Consider the following 20,018-nt stretch of genomic DNA (forward strand, 5'->3'; position numbering starts at 1 on the left):
ACAGTCCCATCCTCTATTCTTCTGCTCAATTGCACAACAGACAACTTAAAGCCAAATAACCTACAAATGCATATACTCTCAGAACGTGGGAAAGAAATCAGTGAGTTAGGAGTAACTGGGATCATTCGAATGAGGGGAAGCAATTCAACGAGCGTCAGCAATGTGCAATCAGTTCCCTCCAAAAGACAGTTTGAACCCCTTTCCTTAACAGTCAATGACTAAATTCCTCATCCACATGTTGGGGATTCAAAATTGACGAGAAACATAAATAAGCGATACAGTGGTTCACAACCTTTTTCTTTCCACTCACATACCACTTTAAGTATTCCTATTGCCATAGATGCTCTGTGATTAGCAAGGGATTGCTTAAGGTGGAATGTGGGTGGAAAGAAAAAGTTTGAAAACCACTGTTTTCATTGTACCTAATTGACTCATTATGTACATGGTTTCATAACTCCAAAGGAAAGGGGCCAGTGGCAATTTTTCTCAAGCAAAATATTTCAATAATTGCTTCAGGAAATGCTCATAAATCCCAAAAACATTTCACAGAAACATTATTTATTTATTAAGGGAAGACTTCTCTGGTCCAGAGAATTCAAAGGAATTATTTATAAATTCAAACCTAATATCTGACCATATTGGCTCCAAATCTGTAAAATATAGAATATTTACCTCTCAAATTATATGTAATTTTTTCTAATGGAATACAACTTTGAATCTGTTTTCCATCTGATTCCCAAGTGACAGCAATATAGTTCCTTGCTCTCACCAGAGCTAATTTAACAAATTTCAACTGAAAATCTGATAAACATAATTTAGAAGTTATATTTTTAAATTTCGCCACCAAAATAACTCAGGAATCAATGGAAAAACAACACCCATAACCTGTTACAAAAATTTGCTAATAGATGTCCAAAAATGTTAAATTTTGAACAAGGCCAGGTAGAATGAAAGAAAGTTCCAATATCTTCGCCACATCTAATACATTGATCCGATATGTCCGATTTCCATCTATTCAATTTCTGAAGTTTGATATATAGCTGATGTAAAAAATTATAATGAAGTCATCTATATCTTACATTAATTGTATTAGACATAACATCTTTACATAAATTTTGCCAAATTTTTGATCTATCAATATATGTAAATCTTGTTCCCATCTTTCTCTTGATTTAAATAAACCTAATTTAGGTGCTTTCTCTTGTAATTTCATATATGCTATAGAGATAAACTTCTTAACAGTTCCATCAACAATCAACTGTTCTGAATCTGTACAATTTTTAATACCATATCTGGTCATAATTTTTCTCTTAAATAGGCTCTCAATTAAAAATAACAAAGAAGAGTATCATATTTAATTTTTAACTGATCAAATGATATCAATCTATCACTCTCATAAAAAATCTATTTTAGAAATTCCTTTAGTATGCCATATATATTCAATATATATTCATAGTCATTATATATTTTAGCAAGTTAGTTTTTTCGTAGTTTAGAATTGTTTTTTTTAATGGGGGTAGAAAGGATTGGGGGTTGGGGTTTAAATTTGGTTCATTGTAGTTTTTTCTTTGTATAAATCAACATGTATTTAATCAATAACTGTAACAATGTGATGTTTTTTTAAAATTTGCTATTATATGTGTTGATCTTAAATTAAATATTTAAAAAACCAAAATATTTCAATAACAATTGGGTCGAGAGTTGTGGTACTCAACCCCTTCCACTTACATACCACTTTATGCAATCCCTTACTAATCACAGAGCACCAATGGCATAGGGATTACTTAAAGTGGTATGTGAGAGAAAAGTATAAGATTGAGAACCACTGAGCTACACATTTTATTTTTAAAACCCTGCCAACATTGTGCGAAAGTGATTGGTTCACATACCGTAGTTCAGTGTATTGTGTGTGTCAGAGCACTGCCTTGTCAGGTGAGCAATGAGATCCAATTTCAAACGGGCAACCTTTGAGTTTGGAATGTACAGGATTGGCTCGCAGGTAACGGGTGCTGACATCCTCAGGCCAGCGGAGAGAGACCGGGCCAGCAGCGCACGAATAAAACTGGTGTCCGGAACCCACAGGTGGTCGGCCAATGTTTACTGGCAGGCACAGTCAGGGCTTGCCAGGGTCAGTGGGCCACAATCGGTCGGTGCCACAGGAAATCATTCCAGGATGAGGAGGTTAACTTGACTATAGGTGTTCTGCTGGGCCTTCAATTATATATAGAGCTATTTCTTGTGCAGAAAGGTAAAACTTGATATCTTAGCATTGTGTTAGCAGTTGATAAACTCCTTCTCCCATTAATTCTTGTTAAAGGAGCCAAGAGTCTTTTCACAGGTATAAATTGTTATGGATTTTCAGCAGGCCACACGAAGGTTCTGGTTAGGTGACATATTTTGTGGAAATCACTCTTTAGTGTAAAAATGTATCAAAATACTAATGTTGAAAATTACCAGAGTCTGTTGTGTTCACAAAAACGGGACACATGATGCAACTGTTTGCAACTCCATTCAGTGTGGATGTGGAAAACTTACCAGAAATTTTTCAGATGCAACTTGTGTGCAGCAATCAGTTAAAATCCAAATTTAATAGATGTTGTTTCTTTGATGGACTTCCACAAAAAAACAATCTTTTTCCATAGGGGAATTATAAAAACTTGGTAGAGCACACAAAAAAGATGGCATCACTGTTTGACAGTACATATATGTGAGACCACATGTTCTCAAAAATGAGGTACATCAAGAACCACTCCAGAAACATCATAGTATACTTAACAGAACCAGAATTATCAATAAAAGATTACATAAGAAATTGAAGGAATATGGAGAAATATTGGGGTACAAGATCAACGCAAATGAAAGTGAAGCAATGCCAATGAATAAGGCGGATTTCACAAAGTTTAAGAAAGAATCACCCTTTAAATGGCAAACACAAGCAATCAGATATCTAGGTATTAGACTAGATAATAATCTAGGCCATCTATACAAATTAAATTATCAGCCATTAATGAAGAAATTACAAGAGGACTTAGAACATTGGAAAGATTTACCACTAACACTGATAGGAAGGGTAAATTGCATTAAAATTATAATGAAGTCATCTATATCTTACATTAATTGTATTAGACAATACAAGGATACAATACCTATTTCAATCGTTACCAATTCCCTTAACAGAGAAATTCTTCAATGAGCTAAAGAAAATAATAAGGAAATTCTTATGGAAACGGGTGAAACCGAGGATAACGCTAGATAAATTAACAGAATGGTACAAACAAGGTGGTTTACAGCTATGAAACTTTAAGAATTATTATAGAGCAGCACAATTAAGATATCTATCAGATTTTTATCAAACAAGGGAAAAACCAGATTGAACCAGGATAGAGGTAGACAAAATAGGGGAGAAGGTACCAGAACATATACTTTATAAGTGGGATGAAAAACTGGTGCAATATAGAAGTTCACCAGTACTGCACCATCTGCTCAACATTTGGAAGATTCACGTAGAAAGGAAAAAAACAAACGACCAACTACCAAAATTATTATTGAAGCAAAATTAACTAATCCCTTTCACAATAGATAACCTTTCCTTTAGAGAATGGGAGAGAAAGGGGATTAAAAGAATAGAAAATTGTTTTTTTTTTTAAATAATTTATTATCATTTGAACAAATGAAGTACAAATATGGAATAACTCATGGTACAATGTTTGCAGACCACCAACTGAAAACCTACTTAAAGGACAAATTGGGAAGCAGGCAGAGGTTACCAGAAGGAAGCAGCTTTGAATATGTGATTACAGACACAATGATAATTAAAAGATTTATAACAAACATGTACATCAATCTGCAAGAGAAAGAAAATGATGAAATAAGCTATAAACCCAAACAAAAGTGGGAACAAGATCTAAACATAAAGATAAAAAATGAAATATGGGAAAAGCTATGCTCTGGAACTATGAGAAATATAATATGAGAAATATAATGAACATGAGGTTACGAATGATACAATATAATTGGTTACACAAGCTATATATCATGCCCCAAAAGTTAATTAAATGGGATCCAACATTATCAGATAGATGTTTTCGCTGTAAGAAGGAAAAGGGAACAACAGTTTGTTGGGCATGTGAGAAAGTGAAAAAGTTTTGGGAAGTTCTAAATCAGGTATTAAATAAAATCACAAAAAGCAACATACCAAAAAATCCAGAGATCTTTCTTCTACGTAATATAAGAAGTAAAGAATTAGGCCTCAAACTGGATGAAGCGCAAACAGATTTATTACGATAGCTTTAGCTGCAGCAAAAAAATGTATAATTTCAACCTGGAAATCAGAAGAGAGCCTGAGAGTACAGCAATGGTACATAGAAATGAATAAATGTATTCCATTGGAAAAAATAACATATAATTTAAAAAATAAAGTCACATTACTTGAACACATTTGGGAACCGTACATGGAACACAACAGAGAGGTCCTACCGCGGACCTCCACCGCCTAAAATGACAGAAGGAGAAGAAGACGAGATGAACTGACCCAGTGTGTAAAAGTAGATGACACAATTTTCTTGTTTACTTTCATTGTGTGATGACATTGTTTAATGGGTTTATTGTATTGTATATGTTGAAGTGGGTAGGGAGGGGGGTGGGAAGGAGGGAGGGAAGGGAGGGGGAAAAAGGGGAGAAAATGACACCATGTATATTGAAGATGTTTGTGTGTCTTTTGGTTAATATGGTTCATAGTGTGAAAAATAAAAATAAAAAAACGAACCACTTGAGAACAATATAACTAATGCCCATTTGGATGATCAACAACGTCTGTGACCTGAAATGAATATGGTTGATCTCGTTGCATGAACTTTTTCTGTGGATTGTTTTTTGATAAATTATTAGCAGTTGTGTTCATATTTTGTATATTATGTACTTAAAACTGAGGCAATCAAAAACTTAAATTACATAATATCTGTGCTTCAGTATTTATTTCATTTATGGTTGCATCAGTGCGGCCCGCTGTTCAACCACTGACACACCACCTACACCACCTAGCCTAAGCATGGTAAAAGGTTGCCCACCCCCGCTCTAACCCATGCTTAGCACTATTTAAGACAAAGCAACCCACTTGATTTGCATCCAATCATCACCAAGACATTTATTCCATCTACTACCATGGTCATCGCACGCATCGCCAACAAAATTCTCTGCAGTTACTCAACTGGGCAACTAACTGCACCTCAAACGCACAACCTTTCACACCACTGAAGCAATCCTAAAATGCCATAATCAACAAGACCAATTAGAGATGGACAACAAATGCATGTGCCAATAAATTTAAAAATACAAGACAGTTTAGTTAATAATTATGTCCATTAAATTATGTTTCATACCTGTTATAATTCTGAAGGAATCCCTATTATTTACCTTTGTAGTTCTTGTCCTAATCTCTCTGATCCATCTTCTGGAAGGACTTTGTACAGGTCATTCTCTTCTAGTCTCCTTTTATAACCAACTCGAAACAGTGGATTTAGCCAACTAGAAATTGAAAAACAAAGATGATTCAATTACCGTAACAGATTTTAATCAAATCAACTAAACTGAAAATAATGTAAAAGAAAATTAACAGTTCAATGAAAGACAATGTATAAATGAAGATGGACACAGGAGAGACTGCTAATGCTGTAATCTAGAGCAAAGAAAATGATGAAGAATGATGTCTTGATGAAGGGTTCTCACCCAAAAATGTTAATCATTCTTTTTTACCCACTGAGTTTTACATAAAAATGCAGGAAAAGCTCAACAAGAAATGTTGCAGCAACATTCTTTATATAGCAAAGATGAAGATACATAATTAACATTTCAGACGAGCTCTTCATCAAGGTATGAGCAAAAAGGAGGTAGGTACCTGAATTAATAATGGGGATAAAGGCTGGGAAGGAGCACAGCCCACAGGTCCAGAGATCAAAGGTGGATATGAGTGAGAGGGCAAAAGAGGAAAAAGCTGTGATAGAGGAAGGGAAGAGGTGGAGAGTTGAAGGAAAGAAGACAGAGGGATGGGGAAAAGAGTCAGGGGAATAGCTTAAGGGAAACCAGAGAAGTTGATGTTGGAGAGCACCCAGACGGCATATTAAGTGCTGCTCCTCCAATTTATGGGTGGCCTTGGTGTGGCAGTGTACAAGGTCATGGAAAGACATGTCAGCACGGGAGTGGGGAACAGAATTAAAATGGTTGGCCACTGAAAGATCCCCACCATTGCTGTGGACAGAGTGAAGGTGCTCAACAAAACCCAGCCTGTGTCCAGTCTCTCTGATGTAGAGAAGGCCAAAACAGGACCATTGGATACAGTAATGACCCTACAGAATGTTGCTGCACTTCAAAAGTATGTTTGGGTCCATGAATTGTGGTGAGGGAGGAGGTGTAGACACAAGTGTCATACTTCCTGCAGTCACAGGGGTAGGTTCCAAGGGTATGATTAGTGGGAAGAGATAAGTGGACGAGGGAATCATGAAGAGAGCGGTTCCTGTGTAAAGTGGAGAGGGGAAGATGTGTCTGGTTGTAAGGTTATTTGGGGAGGTGCAGGGGGAAGAGCACATTCTTTGAAAGACTCAGGCCTCAAACACTGGTTATATATCTTTATCTATGCTACATAAAAAAACACGCAGAGTTTCTCCAGCATTTTTGTGTAAAACAACAACCACAACAACTGTACTTTCTTGTTTGACTTTTTTCTCCTACTGATGCTACGCAACCTGCTGAATTCCTCCAGCAAATTGTTTTTTTTAATTTGTATAAAAAAACTATTAGAACAATACCACAATCTTAGAATATCTCAATGTCATCAGCTTACTTTTTCTTTTTGACTAAATTCACCTCTCTGGTCATTCAAGGGCTGCTTAACTTGCCAACCTGGTCCTTCCTTCTCACTGGAACATGTCTATCCAGGACTCAGCAGGTACTTAAACACCCACATCTCAGTTCCCATTAGCTCTTGTCTAATAAATATTATAATTTGTCCTTCACCAATTTAATATTTTCCCCAACGTTCAAGCTTATCCTTCTTCATAACTAACTTTTGAGATGTGGTCACTATTCCTCAAATACTCTCTTACTGAAATTTTGATAATTTCCCAATACAAGATCTAGAATTTCCCCTTCACTGATTGAACTCTCTACCTCTGTTACTTCAAGAAACCCTTTGGGATAAAACCAAATTCTACTCATCTAAGCCTCTTGTACGATGTCTCAGTCCATGTTAGGGAAAGTAAAGTCTCTTTTTATGATCATCCTGTTGCTTTTATGTCTTTCCATAATGTCTACATATCTGTTCCTCTATCTTTTAGTGGCTATTGAGAGGTCCATAGTGTAACCCTATTGGAGTGATTGCACCCTTCACATTTTTTACCTCTACCTATAATAATTCAGAATAATCTCTCCAAAACATCGTCTCTGAAGACAGCTATCAGAAGCCTTCTACCTCTTATCTCCTTTCCTATCCTGTCTAAGACATGAAAATGAAGAAACAATGAGTTGCTAGTCCAGTCCCTCTTGTAGCCAAGTCCCTGCAATAACCATAACATCATAATTTCATTCACTAATTCTGGCTCCAAATTCATCTGCATTCCCCACAATACTCTTTGCATTACACCAGTGGTTCTCAACCTTTTTCTTTCTACTCACATACCACTTTAAGTAATCCCTATGCCATCAGTGCTTTGTAATTAGTAAGGGATTGCTTAAGGTGGTATGTGAATGGGAAGGGAAGGTTGAGAATCATTGGCCTAGACCCAATTGTTACTGAAATATTTTGCTTGTGAAAAATTGTCATTGGCCCATTTCCTTTGGAGTTATGAAACCATGCACATAACAAGTCAATTAGGTACAATTAAAACAGTGGTTTTCAAACTTTTTCTTTCTACCCACATACCACCTTAACCAATCCCATGTAGTAGTCCATGAATGGGCCCCATATTTTGTCAAATTCAATCATAGTTTCTTTAATGTATCTAATTTTCTCTGAACTCAAGCAAGACAGAATATCCTGTGTTCAATGCATACTAGTAGGTGATAAACTATCTTTCCATTTAATCAAAATTGTTCATTTTGGCTATCAATGAAGTAAAAGTTAAACTCTTTTTAAATTACCATAGATTCAAGGAAATATTTTCCTGTTGAGAATAACCAAACAAACCAATACAAAGGCAAGGATCTAATTTGATCCTGAGAATCTCTAATAGCATTTGGAAAAATTGTTTCAAAAAGCTTTTCAGTTTTGAACAATCCCAAAACATATAGGCTGTCAAATTTTAACATACCCAATGTATTATCTCCTCCTTTACAAATGGTGAAGATGGATGCAAAGTACTCATTTACCATTTTAATAATGACTCAGCAAACATGTAAGTTCCTATTTCTAAGCTTAACCTGCGTCACTCTCATAGCCCCTATTGCTTTATTATTGGTAGACCTATAAAACTATTTCCCAACCCACTTAGGCTTGCAGTTAATATTTATACAAGCTCTCTTTGCCTTCTTTATATTAATTTTCCTTCCATGGATTTGTAATCAGCTGAGTTCTCACTGATATTTACAAATCAACATTTACAAATCAGCACAGACTTTTTTTTGCTTCAGTGTCTCTCCCATTGTCGTGGGAGTAGTGGATGTGTTTCTTTCTCTTTTGTGCCTCATGGGAATGTGCTTCAACACCACCTGAACCATCTCTTCCTTAAAAGTACAGCATTGTTCTGTTAGATCTACCTGTGTTAGATTCATTGTCTTCACATTCAAACAGTTCTTCCTCAAAGTAATTTTTTTTGTTATTTTATATTGTTCTTTCTTTTTTTCTGTGACATACCAGAAACATTTGATGCTACGATTAGTGCCTCTTCAGTGAGGCAAGGGAAAAACTGGCAGCAGAATGTCAAAAACACTGTCTCATATTTTCTATCCCTTCTGACCTTCTATCTCAGTGGTTCTCAATCTTTTTTGCCCTGGGCCCCATTTTAATTTTACAAAAAAACATACCCTCCACCATTAGCAGAAAAAAGTTATATATTCTAAAGAAGTTTTCATTAAATCATTTCGATGCAATTAAGGTTGAGAATACACTGAAACACATATTTCATATTCAACTACTACTTCAGTATGTCAACCATCTCAAATACACATTCAACAATTGTCGTCACTTCATTGGGATTCTTGCCCCCAACGCTGGCTGCAGATTTTTTTGATTCAAGGGACTAATTTTGTTAGTTTCAATCTTAAATCTCCACATTTTGTAATTTCCAGTCAGTTTCTCTTAGCTTGTATAAAATCACTAACAGTACTGAAGCCACATTCTACTAAATAAGATGATGGAAAATGTATCAATAGTTCCCTTGCTAAAGTAGTCAAGTTTGGGTATTTCTTTTCGATCTTGTTAGACAGCCACATCATGGTTTATTTCACTTTGAACAGAGTTTTCACAGATTCATCATGTTCCAACTCAGATAACTCCTCTTGGTATTGCACTGGAACTTCAGATAAGTCCACCAGCAATGGCTGAGTTAACCAAGAGGGAAAATTCATTGCTTTAAATCACAAAATCTATCATTGAAGTCGGTAATCAACATTTTCAATTAGTCAACAATGATGTTTGTAGCAGGATTAGTTACCTCACACTTATTCTACCAAAAGAATTGATTGAAATTTCTTGAAGAAATATTCCTTTGGCATAAATGTATAAGTGTCATGAGTCCAAATATCTTTGATTTTGCATTAACAAGTGTCATATTTGCTACCTGGAGTTGCTTGTTCAACGTACTTAGTTTTTCAAAAATGTCTATGAAGTAACTCACATAACCTTTGCCATTTGTTTTTAGCAAGAGCTTCATTTCAGGTCGGTCCTTCAAAAACTCACTGAGGAGATCAAACAGTTCCATAAACCTTTTAAAGCAGTTTCCCTTTGACAACCATCTTACTTCAGTGTGAAGCAATAATCTCATATGTTCTGCATTTTTAAATGACACTAAACAGTTGCTCTGCTCATATTTGGCATAAGCTTTGATAGCATTGATCACAGAATGCAGTATCTCATGTAGAACAGAAAACTTTCTTGGCAGAAGGTCCAATACTCGTCTGTGGATTTCATTTTAAACGTTAAAGAGTACATGGTTGTCAGCTTCACTGCAAAATGAAAAGTAGGCATCATTTTGCAAGAAATTAATAAAAGATAACTGAATATAAAAAAAAGAGCATTCATTGATTTATTTGTCAAAGTCTGTTGGCATAACAGGCAAAAAGGTGCATGTTATTTGTGTACAGCAGGTATAAACCCAAACTTCAAGAACTCCACTGAATATTAACAAACCTTTTGCTTGATTGTCTGCTCAATTTGAATATAAAAGGGTGCGAGCTCCCTGTAACAGATGAATACAACAGCACAAGCTCCCTGAAACAGTTGAACACAACAGCACAAGCTCCATGTAACAGATGAACACAACAGCACAAGCTCCGAATACAACAGCACAAGCTCCCTGTAACAGATGAACACAACAGCACAAGCTCCCTGTAACAGATGAACACAACAGCACAAGCTCCCTGAAACAGATGAACACAACAGCACAAGCTCCCTGTAACAGATGAATACCACAGCACATGCTCCCTGAAACAGATGAACACAACAGCACATGCTCCCTGTAACAGATAAATACAACAGCACATGCTCCCTGTAACAGATGAACACAACAGCACATGCTCCCTGTTACAGATGAACAAAACAGCACATGCTCCCTGAAACAGATGAATACAACAGCACAAGCACCCTGTAACAGATAAATACAACAGCACATGCTCCCTGTAACTAATAAATACAACAGCACAAGCTCCCTGTAATAGATGAGCACAACAGCACAAACTCCCTGTAACAGATGAACACAACAGCACAAGCTTTCTGAAACAGATGAACACAATAGCACGAGCTCCCTGATACAGATGAACACAACAGCACGAGCTCCCTGAAACAGATGAACACAACAGCACGAGCTCCCTGAAAGAGTTGAACACAACAGCACGAGCTCCCTGTAACAGTTGAACACAACAGCATGAGCTCCCTGTAACAGTTGAACACAACAGCACGAGCTCCCTGTAACAGATGAACACAACAGCACGAGCTCCCTGAAACAGATGAACACAACAGCACAAGCTCCCTGTAACAGTTGAACACAACAGCACAAGCTCCCTGTAACAGATGAGTACAGCAGCACAAGCTCCCTGTAACAGATGAACACAACAGCACAAGCTCCCTGTAACAGATGAGTACAACAGCACAAGCTCCCTGTAACAGATGAACTCAACAGCACAAGCTCCCTGTAACAGATGAATACAACTGCACAAGCTCCCTGTAACAGATGAACACAACAGCACAAGCTCCCTGTAACAGATGAACACCACAGCACAAGCTCCCTGAAACAGATGAATACAACTGCACAAGCTCCCTGTAACAGATGAACACAACAGCACAAGCTCCCTGTTACAGATGAACACAACAGCACAAGCTCCCTGAAACAGATGAATACAACTGCACAAGCTCCCTGTAACAGATGAACACAACAGCACAAGCTCCCTGTAACAGATGAACACAACAGCACGAGCTCCCTGAAACAGATGAATACAACTGCACAAGCTCCCTGTAACAGATGAACACAACAGCACAAGCTCCCTGTTACAGATGAACACAACAGCACAAGCTCCCTGAAACAGATGAACACAACAGCACAAGATCCCTGTAACAGATGAATAAAATGTAAAAAAAAGTAACAATCAAAGGAAGAAAAATGACCATAAAAAAAAGAAAAAAACATTAATGTGGTTTATGACATTTTTTTTCCACCCTCATAGAGAGGGCATCAAAACTGTGCTAGCCTCGTGCTTTACTTTCTGGGGTCCCTATTTTTTTTTCCAATTTTGGCACCCCCCTCAGGATGATGCCTGGGGCTGACCCCCCACACCCCTCCCCATCAATATGCTAGAAAACAAAGATAGAAACAGATACAGGTTTCACTCACTTCTGAACTGAAAATGTAAAGGGGTATGGACAAAGACATGATTGTTGAGATTATTTGAAATCCTCATTACCAATTAGATAATTTGGAATGGATGATAATAAGACTGATCAGAAAATATATAATTATAATGTTAACCAAGGATAACACCAATTAAAATAAGAGAAACAACGGAGAAACAACAGAGACACATCAGAAGAGCAAAAAAAAGTTATGAAAATAAAAAGAACAAAGTGATTTTACTTGGAAGTTACCACAATTATGTTGTACTGACAATGTTGCCAAGTCTCACCTTTCACACCAAATTATTCCCCACTAAAATATTCTTTCACCCCATACCCAACCAAAATATTCCGACGCCCCACCTTGAGAATCTATGATCTTCCTCAGTGAAGTTTACTACAATCACAGTGTTTGAATATTTTCATGTTTAACTCATCTACCCTGTTGTGCCTCTCATAACTTAAACTCAAGACGTCCAGACTTAATAACATCAAGCCACTTTCAGGTGGCCACAATACCTAACTGTAAAGCCACCTATTGTACTCCTATGCGGCTGTCGGGTGGCCACCTGAAAGTGGAGAACCCAGCCAGGAGGTTTACCTTCCTAACTCTTCTCCTGCACTGAGAATCCCCCATTACACCTGAAAGCAGCACCAGGTGCCTAGCAGGGGGCGGGCTGATGACAGTCAGCTGGTGACCCAACTCCCCACTGCCTGACAGTCCCCCAGCTTGGGACTACAGGGCTGGAGCGGCCGGCGGCGGACTATGGGGCTGGGGCCGTACAGCCCCGTAATCCCACGTTGGCCGCCCCAGCCCCGTAGTCCCCCAGCCCCGCAGTCCCACGCCGGGGGGCTGTCGGGCAGAGGAGAGGGCTGTCAGGCAGCGGGGAGGCGAGCTGTCAGGCAGCAGGGAGGCGAGCTGCCAGATGGCTGCCCCTACCCAAACTCAGGAGCTGCCATTTGCTCTGCGGCCCCTCTCCCCACATCAGACACCTGCAGCCTGCTCCGGAGCCGCATTCTCCAGGGGATTCCACCTGAAAGAAGCTTAAATCTGCTCTGCATCCATTACAACTTGTTGGTATCCTTACAGCTCGACCAAAATTGCACACATTAGTGTGGTCTCACCAATGCCTTGCACAGCTCTATCATGAGATGACAACTTTGGTGCTCCATACCCTCCCCAATGAACACCAGAATGCTAAACCCCTTTTTTTCTAAAATTTTATTTTTAGTTTTATAGACCTAGTGGTATAGGGGAACAATCCTCCCCTTTTACAGGTCATTGTTTGCCGAGTCCTCCCTTTACCCTTTCCCCCCCTCAGTCTTTCTCTATCCCCCCTCAAATAGTTCACCCTTCCTCCCATTCAACCCATCCAAAGACATAAAAATCAATTATTAAAAATAATAATATGAATATATTCTTCTTTGGCTTGGCTTCGCGGACGAAGATTTATGGAGGGGGTAAAAAAGTCCACGTCAGCTGCAGGCTCGTTTGTGGCTGACAAGTCCGATGCGGGACAGGCAGACACGGTTGCAGCGGTTGCAGGGGAAAATTGGTTGGTTGGGGTTGGGTGTTGGGTTTTTTCTCCTTTGCCTTTTGTCAGTGAGGTGGGCTCTGCGGTCTTCTTCAAAGGAGGTTGCTGCTCGCCAAACTGTGAGGTGCCAAGATGCACGGTTTGAGGCGATATCAGCCCACTGGCGGTGGTCAATGTGGCAGGCACCAAGTTATGAAAATAAAAAGAACAAAGTGATTTTACTTGGAAGTTACCACAATTATGTTGTACTGACAATGTTGCCAAGTCTCACCTTTCACACCAAATTATTCCCCACTAAAATATTCTTTCACCCCATACCCAACCAAAATATTCCGAAGCCCCACCTTGAGAATCTATGATCTTCCTCAGTGAAGTTTACTACTATCACAGTGTTTGAATATTTTCATGTTTAACTCATCTACCCTGTTGTCATATATGAATATATAACGGAAGAAAAAAGGGGGGAGGGGGAGCCGGAAGAATTTCCAAGTTGTCTCCTCGTTCTCAGTGTTTCAGGCCTGCGAGATCCTGTTGTTCCTGTTGAGAAAGGCTCTGGGGAGGCCAATTGCACCTGTGTTTTGACATGCTGCAGGTATGACTGCCACACCTCAACGAATGCAGCATTTCTCCCCCTTAAGTTATAAATAATTTCTCCAGGGGAACACAACTCTGCATCTCCATGTTCCATCTTGCTATGCTTAGCTGAGAGTCAGATTTCCGGGTAACCATTATGCATTTCCTAGCATTTCCAAGATGACTTTCACAAAATGAATTTTGTTTAGACAATCTTGGACACACGTTCTTAATGTCTCCTAGCAGGATCAAGGCTGGGTCCTGCGGATATTCCACCCCTGTGATTTTTTTTTTAATGTCCCCTAATTCTACCCAGAAGGGTCTCATCTTGGCGCATAGCCACGCTGAACGCACAAAAGTTCTTGTCTCTACACTGCATCTAAAACACAAGTTTAAGATTTCCGGTTTGACCTTATGTAATTTTTGTAGCATGAGGTATAACTGGTGCAAAAAGTTGTTTTGCACCAGCCTATATTTGGCATTAATAATCATCTTCATGCTGTCCCAGTAGAGGTTATTCCCAAATCCAACACCAATCTTCACCTCGCATTATGGAGACCCGGTTTCGCATTCTCATTTTGGAACAGGAGATGCATAGCCAAAATAAATTTACGTGTGATTCCCCCTTCAAATTAGAGCCTCCACATCACTACACAGTGACAGGCCCATAGATGGACCCAATTTGCCCCTCAAAAAAGATATTAATGGGAGGAGTCACGTGATGGAGTAGTGGCCGGTAGGGGAACTCCAGCCCTCTCCAGAAAAGTTAAAAAAAGATAGAGAAAAAGCAAAGGCACAAACTTAAAAACTAAAACAAAGTGAAAGTAAAAGTGTGAAGAAAATGGCAGCGAAGAAAGAAAAACCAAAAACAACGGGAAGAAAAGAAGAAGGAAAGACGTCGGAAGAAGAAGGTGAAGGCCTTACCTGTCCGAAGAGGCCCGCCGCGGAGAAAGAGGCCCGCTCCCACAGGTCAGTGGAGGTCCCGGGCTTGGGACTACAAAAATGGCTCGCAGAGCAGAGTAAAAGTGCGCAACCGCGCATGCGCAACTCCTCGCGCATGCGCGGTGCACATGAAAAAAAACACACTGACGGGAGGGGGGAACAGCTGTGGAGTCGATCTCCACAGCTGAGAGAGACACCTGCAGCACAGCAGCAGGTGCAGAACACAGACAATAACGACAACAAGAAAGAAGAGGGTAAAAAGAAAACAAGGAAACAACAGATGGTCAACCCAGAGGAAGAAGAAGAAGAAGAACAGAAAGAAGTGGAAGAAGAAGAGAAAGGCAAAACAATGGATGTATCTTTTTTTAAAGAATATATGGAATCAGTGAAAGAATAGCAATTACAAGAATTTGATGAGATAAAAAGAAGAATTAAGAATGCAGAAGAAAGAATGAATAAAATGGAAGTGACCATATCAGAATTGGCAAAAATAGTGGAAAATATGGAAAAACGAGAAACATTTGTACATATGGAAGTAAAAGACTTAAAAGAGAAATTAGAAGAATCTAATAAAAAAGCTAAAGAGGCACAGGAGCTGTTAGCTCAGAAGATAGATATAGAAAACTATAATAGAAGAAATAATATAAAGATAGTGGGCCTTAAGGAAGATGAAGAAGGCAAGAATATGAGAGAATTTATAAAAGATTGGATCCCCAGGGTCCTGGGAAGACCAAAATTAGAGGAAGAAATGGAAATAGAGAGGACACATAGAACTTTAGCCCCGAAACCACAACCGCAGCAAAAACCAAGATCCATTTTAGTAAAATTCTTAACATATACAACAAGAGAAAATATATTGGAGAAAGCAATGAAGAAAGTAAGAGAGGACAAAAAGCCACTGGAATATAAAGGTCAAAAAAATTTTTTCTATTCAGACATAAGTTTTGAACTCCTGAAGAAGAGGAAGGAGTTCAATACAGCGAAAACGATCTTATGGAAAAAAGGATATAAATTTATGTTAAGGTACCCAGCGGTACGTAAAATAATTATTCCAGGGCAACAAAACAGACTATTCTCGGATCCAGAGGAAGCAAGGAAATTTGCAGAACAACTACAAAACAAGCAGAGAGATGAAGACATGTAATAAGAGTAAAAATGACCACGATCTACATGTATGTGTGTCAAGGGGTATATGTGTGTATATATATATATAGTGTGCATACATGAATGTATCCGTATTTAGAGGAAAATATATAGAGTATAGACAAGAATTAATAAGGGAGGGAAATGGAATAGAGGGAATAAGGAGGGAATTAAAAGAGTGACCTTTGTTACATATGAAAATTGAAATCTTTTCTGGGGGGGGCTGGGTGGGGAGGAGTTACAGTCACTGCAAAATCAGCGACGTTTGTGAGTGAATTCGCAAATCCAAATGGAGAGGGGAGATGTGGTTGTCCGACAAGAGATAAAGGACAACTCAGGAGGGGGAGGGGAGAATGGGGTTAAAGAAGTTTTAAATAGGAGAATAGGGAAAATGTTTGATGTTTTAGAAATGTTGTCTTACAAAGTGTTCAAAACAAGAAAATAGAAATGGATAAGAAGGAAAGGTAATGATGGAGAAACGGAAAGGGAAGATAAACAAAGTATAAAATGGCTACGCTGAACTATATGACTTTAAATATTAACGGAATACATAACCAAATTAAAAGGAAGAAACTGCTAAATTTACTGTAAAAAGAAAAAATTGATATAGCATTTGTGCAAGAAACACATTTAACTGAATTGGAGCACAAGAAATTAAAGAGAGATTGGGTAGGACACGTAACAGCAGTGTCGTATAATTCAAAAGCAAGAGGAGTAGCTATATTAATTAGTAAAAGTGTGCCAATTAAAATAGAAGAGGAAATAATAGATTCAGCAGGGAGATATGTAATGATAAAATGTCAGATATATTCGGAGTTTTGGAATCTACTCAATGTATATTCACCTAACGAAGAAGATCAAAAGTTTATGCAAGATATCTTTTTGAAGACAGCAGATACGCAAGGGAACATATTAATAGGAGGGGATTTCAACCTGAATTTGGATTCAAATATGGACAAAACTGGGAAAAAAATTAACAGAAAGAACAAAGTAACCAAATTTATAATTAAATTGATGGAAGAAATGCAACTTTTGGATATATGGAGGAAACAACACCCAAAGGAAAAGGAATATTCATATTACTCGGCTAGACATAAAACATACTCAAGAATAGACCTATTTTTGTTATCGGCTCGTATGCAAGATAGAGTAAGAAAAACAGAATATAAAGCTAGAATATTATCGGACCATTCACCCTTAATATTGACAATAAAGTTAGAGGACATCCCTCCAAGAATGTATAGATGGAGATTAAACTCCATGTTACTCAAAAGGCAGGATTTTAGAGAATTCATTGAAAGACAAATTAAAATGTATTTTGAAATAAACACGGAATCAGTGAAAGATAAGTTTATACTATGGGATGCAATGAAAGCGTTCATTAGAGGGCAAATAATAAGTTATGTAACCAAGATGAAGAAGGACTATAATCAGGAAACAGAGCAGTTGGAAAGGGAAATAGTAAATATAGAAAAAGAATTAGCAATGAAGGAAGATACAACTAAAAGAAGAGAATTGGCAGATAAAAAAATAAAATATGAAACACTACAAACATATAAGGTGGAGAAGAATATAATGAAGACAAAACAGAAATATTATGAACTAGGGGAAAAAACGCACAAAATTCTCGCATGGCAGCTTAAGACAGAACAAGCTAAGAAAATGGTATTGGCATCAAGGAAAAAAGACAAACAAATCACATATAATCCAAAGGAGATCAAGGAAAACTTTAGAGAATTTTATGAACAATTATACCAAACTGAAAACGAAGGGAAAGAAGGGAAAATAGATGAATTTCTAACTAAAATTGAACTACCAAAACTACAAATAGAGGAACAAAAAAATTAACAGAACCATTTGGAATAGTAGAAATACAAGAGATAATAAAAAAATTACCAAATAATAAAACACCAGGAGAGGATGGATTCCCAATAGAATTCTATAAAACATTTAAAGATTTATTAATTCCTCCCCTCCTGGAAGTAATCAACCAGATTGATAAAACACAAAGCTTACCAGATTCATGTAAAACAGCAATAATTACAGTAATACTAAAGCAAGGGAAAGATCCACTCGCACCAGCGTCATATAGACCAATATCTTTACTTAACACAGATTATAAGATAATAGCTAAACTATTAGCAAACAGATTAGCAGAGTATGTACCGAAAATGGTAAATCTAGACCAAACTGGATTTATTAAAAAAAGACGCACAACAGACAATATTTGTAAATTTATTAACTTAATTCATGCAGTAGAAGGGAGTAAAGCGCCAACAGTAGCAGTTGCTTTAGACGCAGAGAAGGCCTTTGACAGAGTAGAATGGAATTATTTATTCAAAGTATTGCAAAAATTCAGTTTACCAGAGAAGTATATTAATTGGATTAAAGCATTATATAAGGGACCATTGGCGAAAGTGATAGTAAATGGATATATATCAAAGCAATTTAACTTAAGCAGGTCAACACGGCAGGGATGCCCACTATCACCTTTATTGTTCGCGTTAGCTATAGAACCACTAGCAGAATTGATAAGAACAGAAAATAATATAAAAGGGATAAAAATAAAAGACAAGGAATATAAAATCAGTTTATTTGCGGATGATGTTATAGTATACTTAACAGAACCAGAACTATCAATAAAAGAATTATATAAGAAATTGAAGGAATATGGAGAAGTGTCGGGTTATAAGATTAACGTAAATAAAAGTGAAGCAATGCCTATGAATAATGCGGATTTCTCAAAATTTAAGAAGGAATCACCATTCAGATGGCAAATGCAAGCAATAAGATACCTAGGTATACAAATAAATAAAAATCTCGGCCAACTATATAAACTCAATTATTATCCATTAATGAAAAAATTACAGGACGATTTAGAGCATTGGAAAGATTTACCACTAACACTAATAGGAAGGATAAACTGTATTAAAATGAACATTTTTCCAAGGATATTATACCTATTTCAGGCATTGCCAATACACCTGACAGAGAAATTCTTCAAGGAGTTAAAGAAAATAATAAGGTAATTTTTATGGAAAGGGGGGAAACCGAGGATAGCACTAGATAAATTAACAGAATGGTATAAACAAGGAGGCTTACAACTGCCAAACTTTAAAAATTATTATAGAGCCGCACAATTAAGATACCTATCAGATTTTTATCAAACAAGGTAAAAGCCAGATTTGACTAGATTAGAATTAGATAAAATAGGGGAAAAGATACCTGAACACATATTATATATATGGGATGAAAAATTGGTACAACATAGAAGTTCTCCAGTATTACATCATCTACTCAATATTTGGAAGAAGATTTATGTAGAAAGAAATAAAACAAATTATCAATTACCAACACTAATATTGACGCAAAATAAGTTACTCCCTTTTACAATAGATAACCTTTCCTTTAGAGAATGGGAGAAAAAAGGGATCAAAAGAATAGAAAATTGTTTTTCAGGAAATAGATTATTATCCTTTGAACAAATGAAAGATAAATACAATATAACTCAAGATACAGTGCTGGCATATTACCAATTGAGATCCTACTTGAAGGACAAATTAGGAAGCAGTCTGAGTTTACCAGAGGGAAGTAACTTTGAATATGTGATTACAGATACAATGATAATCAAAAGATTTATAACAAATATGTATATTAAACTGCAAGAAAAGGAGAATGAGGAAACAAATGGTAAAACTAAACAAAAATGGGAACAAGATTTAAATATAAAGATAAAAAAGGAAACATGGGAGAAGCTATGTTCTGGAACGATGAGAAATACAATAAATACGAGG

The 20,018-nt window shown here is 37.3% G+C and overlaps 1 protein-coding gene across 6 annotated transcripts in view; it reads right to left on the bottom strand.

Moving 5' to 3' along the window:
- The window catches only part of abcc4 (ATP binding cassette subfamily C member 4 (PEL blood group)), a 394,241-nt gene that overhangs the window by 337,659 nt on the left and 36,564 nt on the right, over positions 1-20,018 (bottom strand). For all 6 annotated transcript variants that reach the window (XR_011341954.1, XM_069890346.1, XM_069890347.1 and 3 more), the window contains exon 2: positions 5,413-5,523. Coding sequence is in view for 5 of the 6 variants with exons in the window: in XM_069890346.1 (XP_069746447.1) it covers positions 5,413-5,523 (111 nt within the window). In the remaining variant the exon portion in view is untranslated. The remainder of the gene's footprint in view (positions 1-5,412; positions 5,524-20,018) is intronic.

The sequence above is a fragment of the Narcine bancroftii genome, chromosome 7, assembly GCF_036971445.1.
Source record: "Narcine bancroftii isolate sNarBan1 chromosome 7, sNarBan1.hap1, whole genome shotgun sequence".
In the NCBI taxonomy this organism is placed as follows: domain Eukaryota; kingdom Metazoa; phylum Chordata; class Chondrichthyes; order Torpediniformes; family Narcinidae; genus Narcine; species Narcine bancroftii.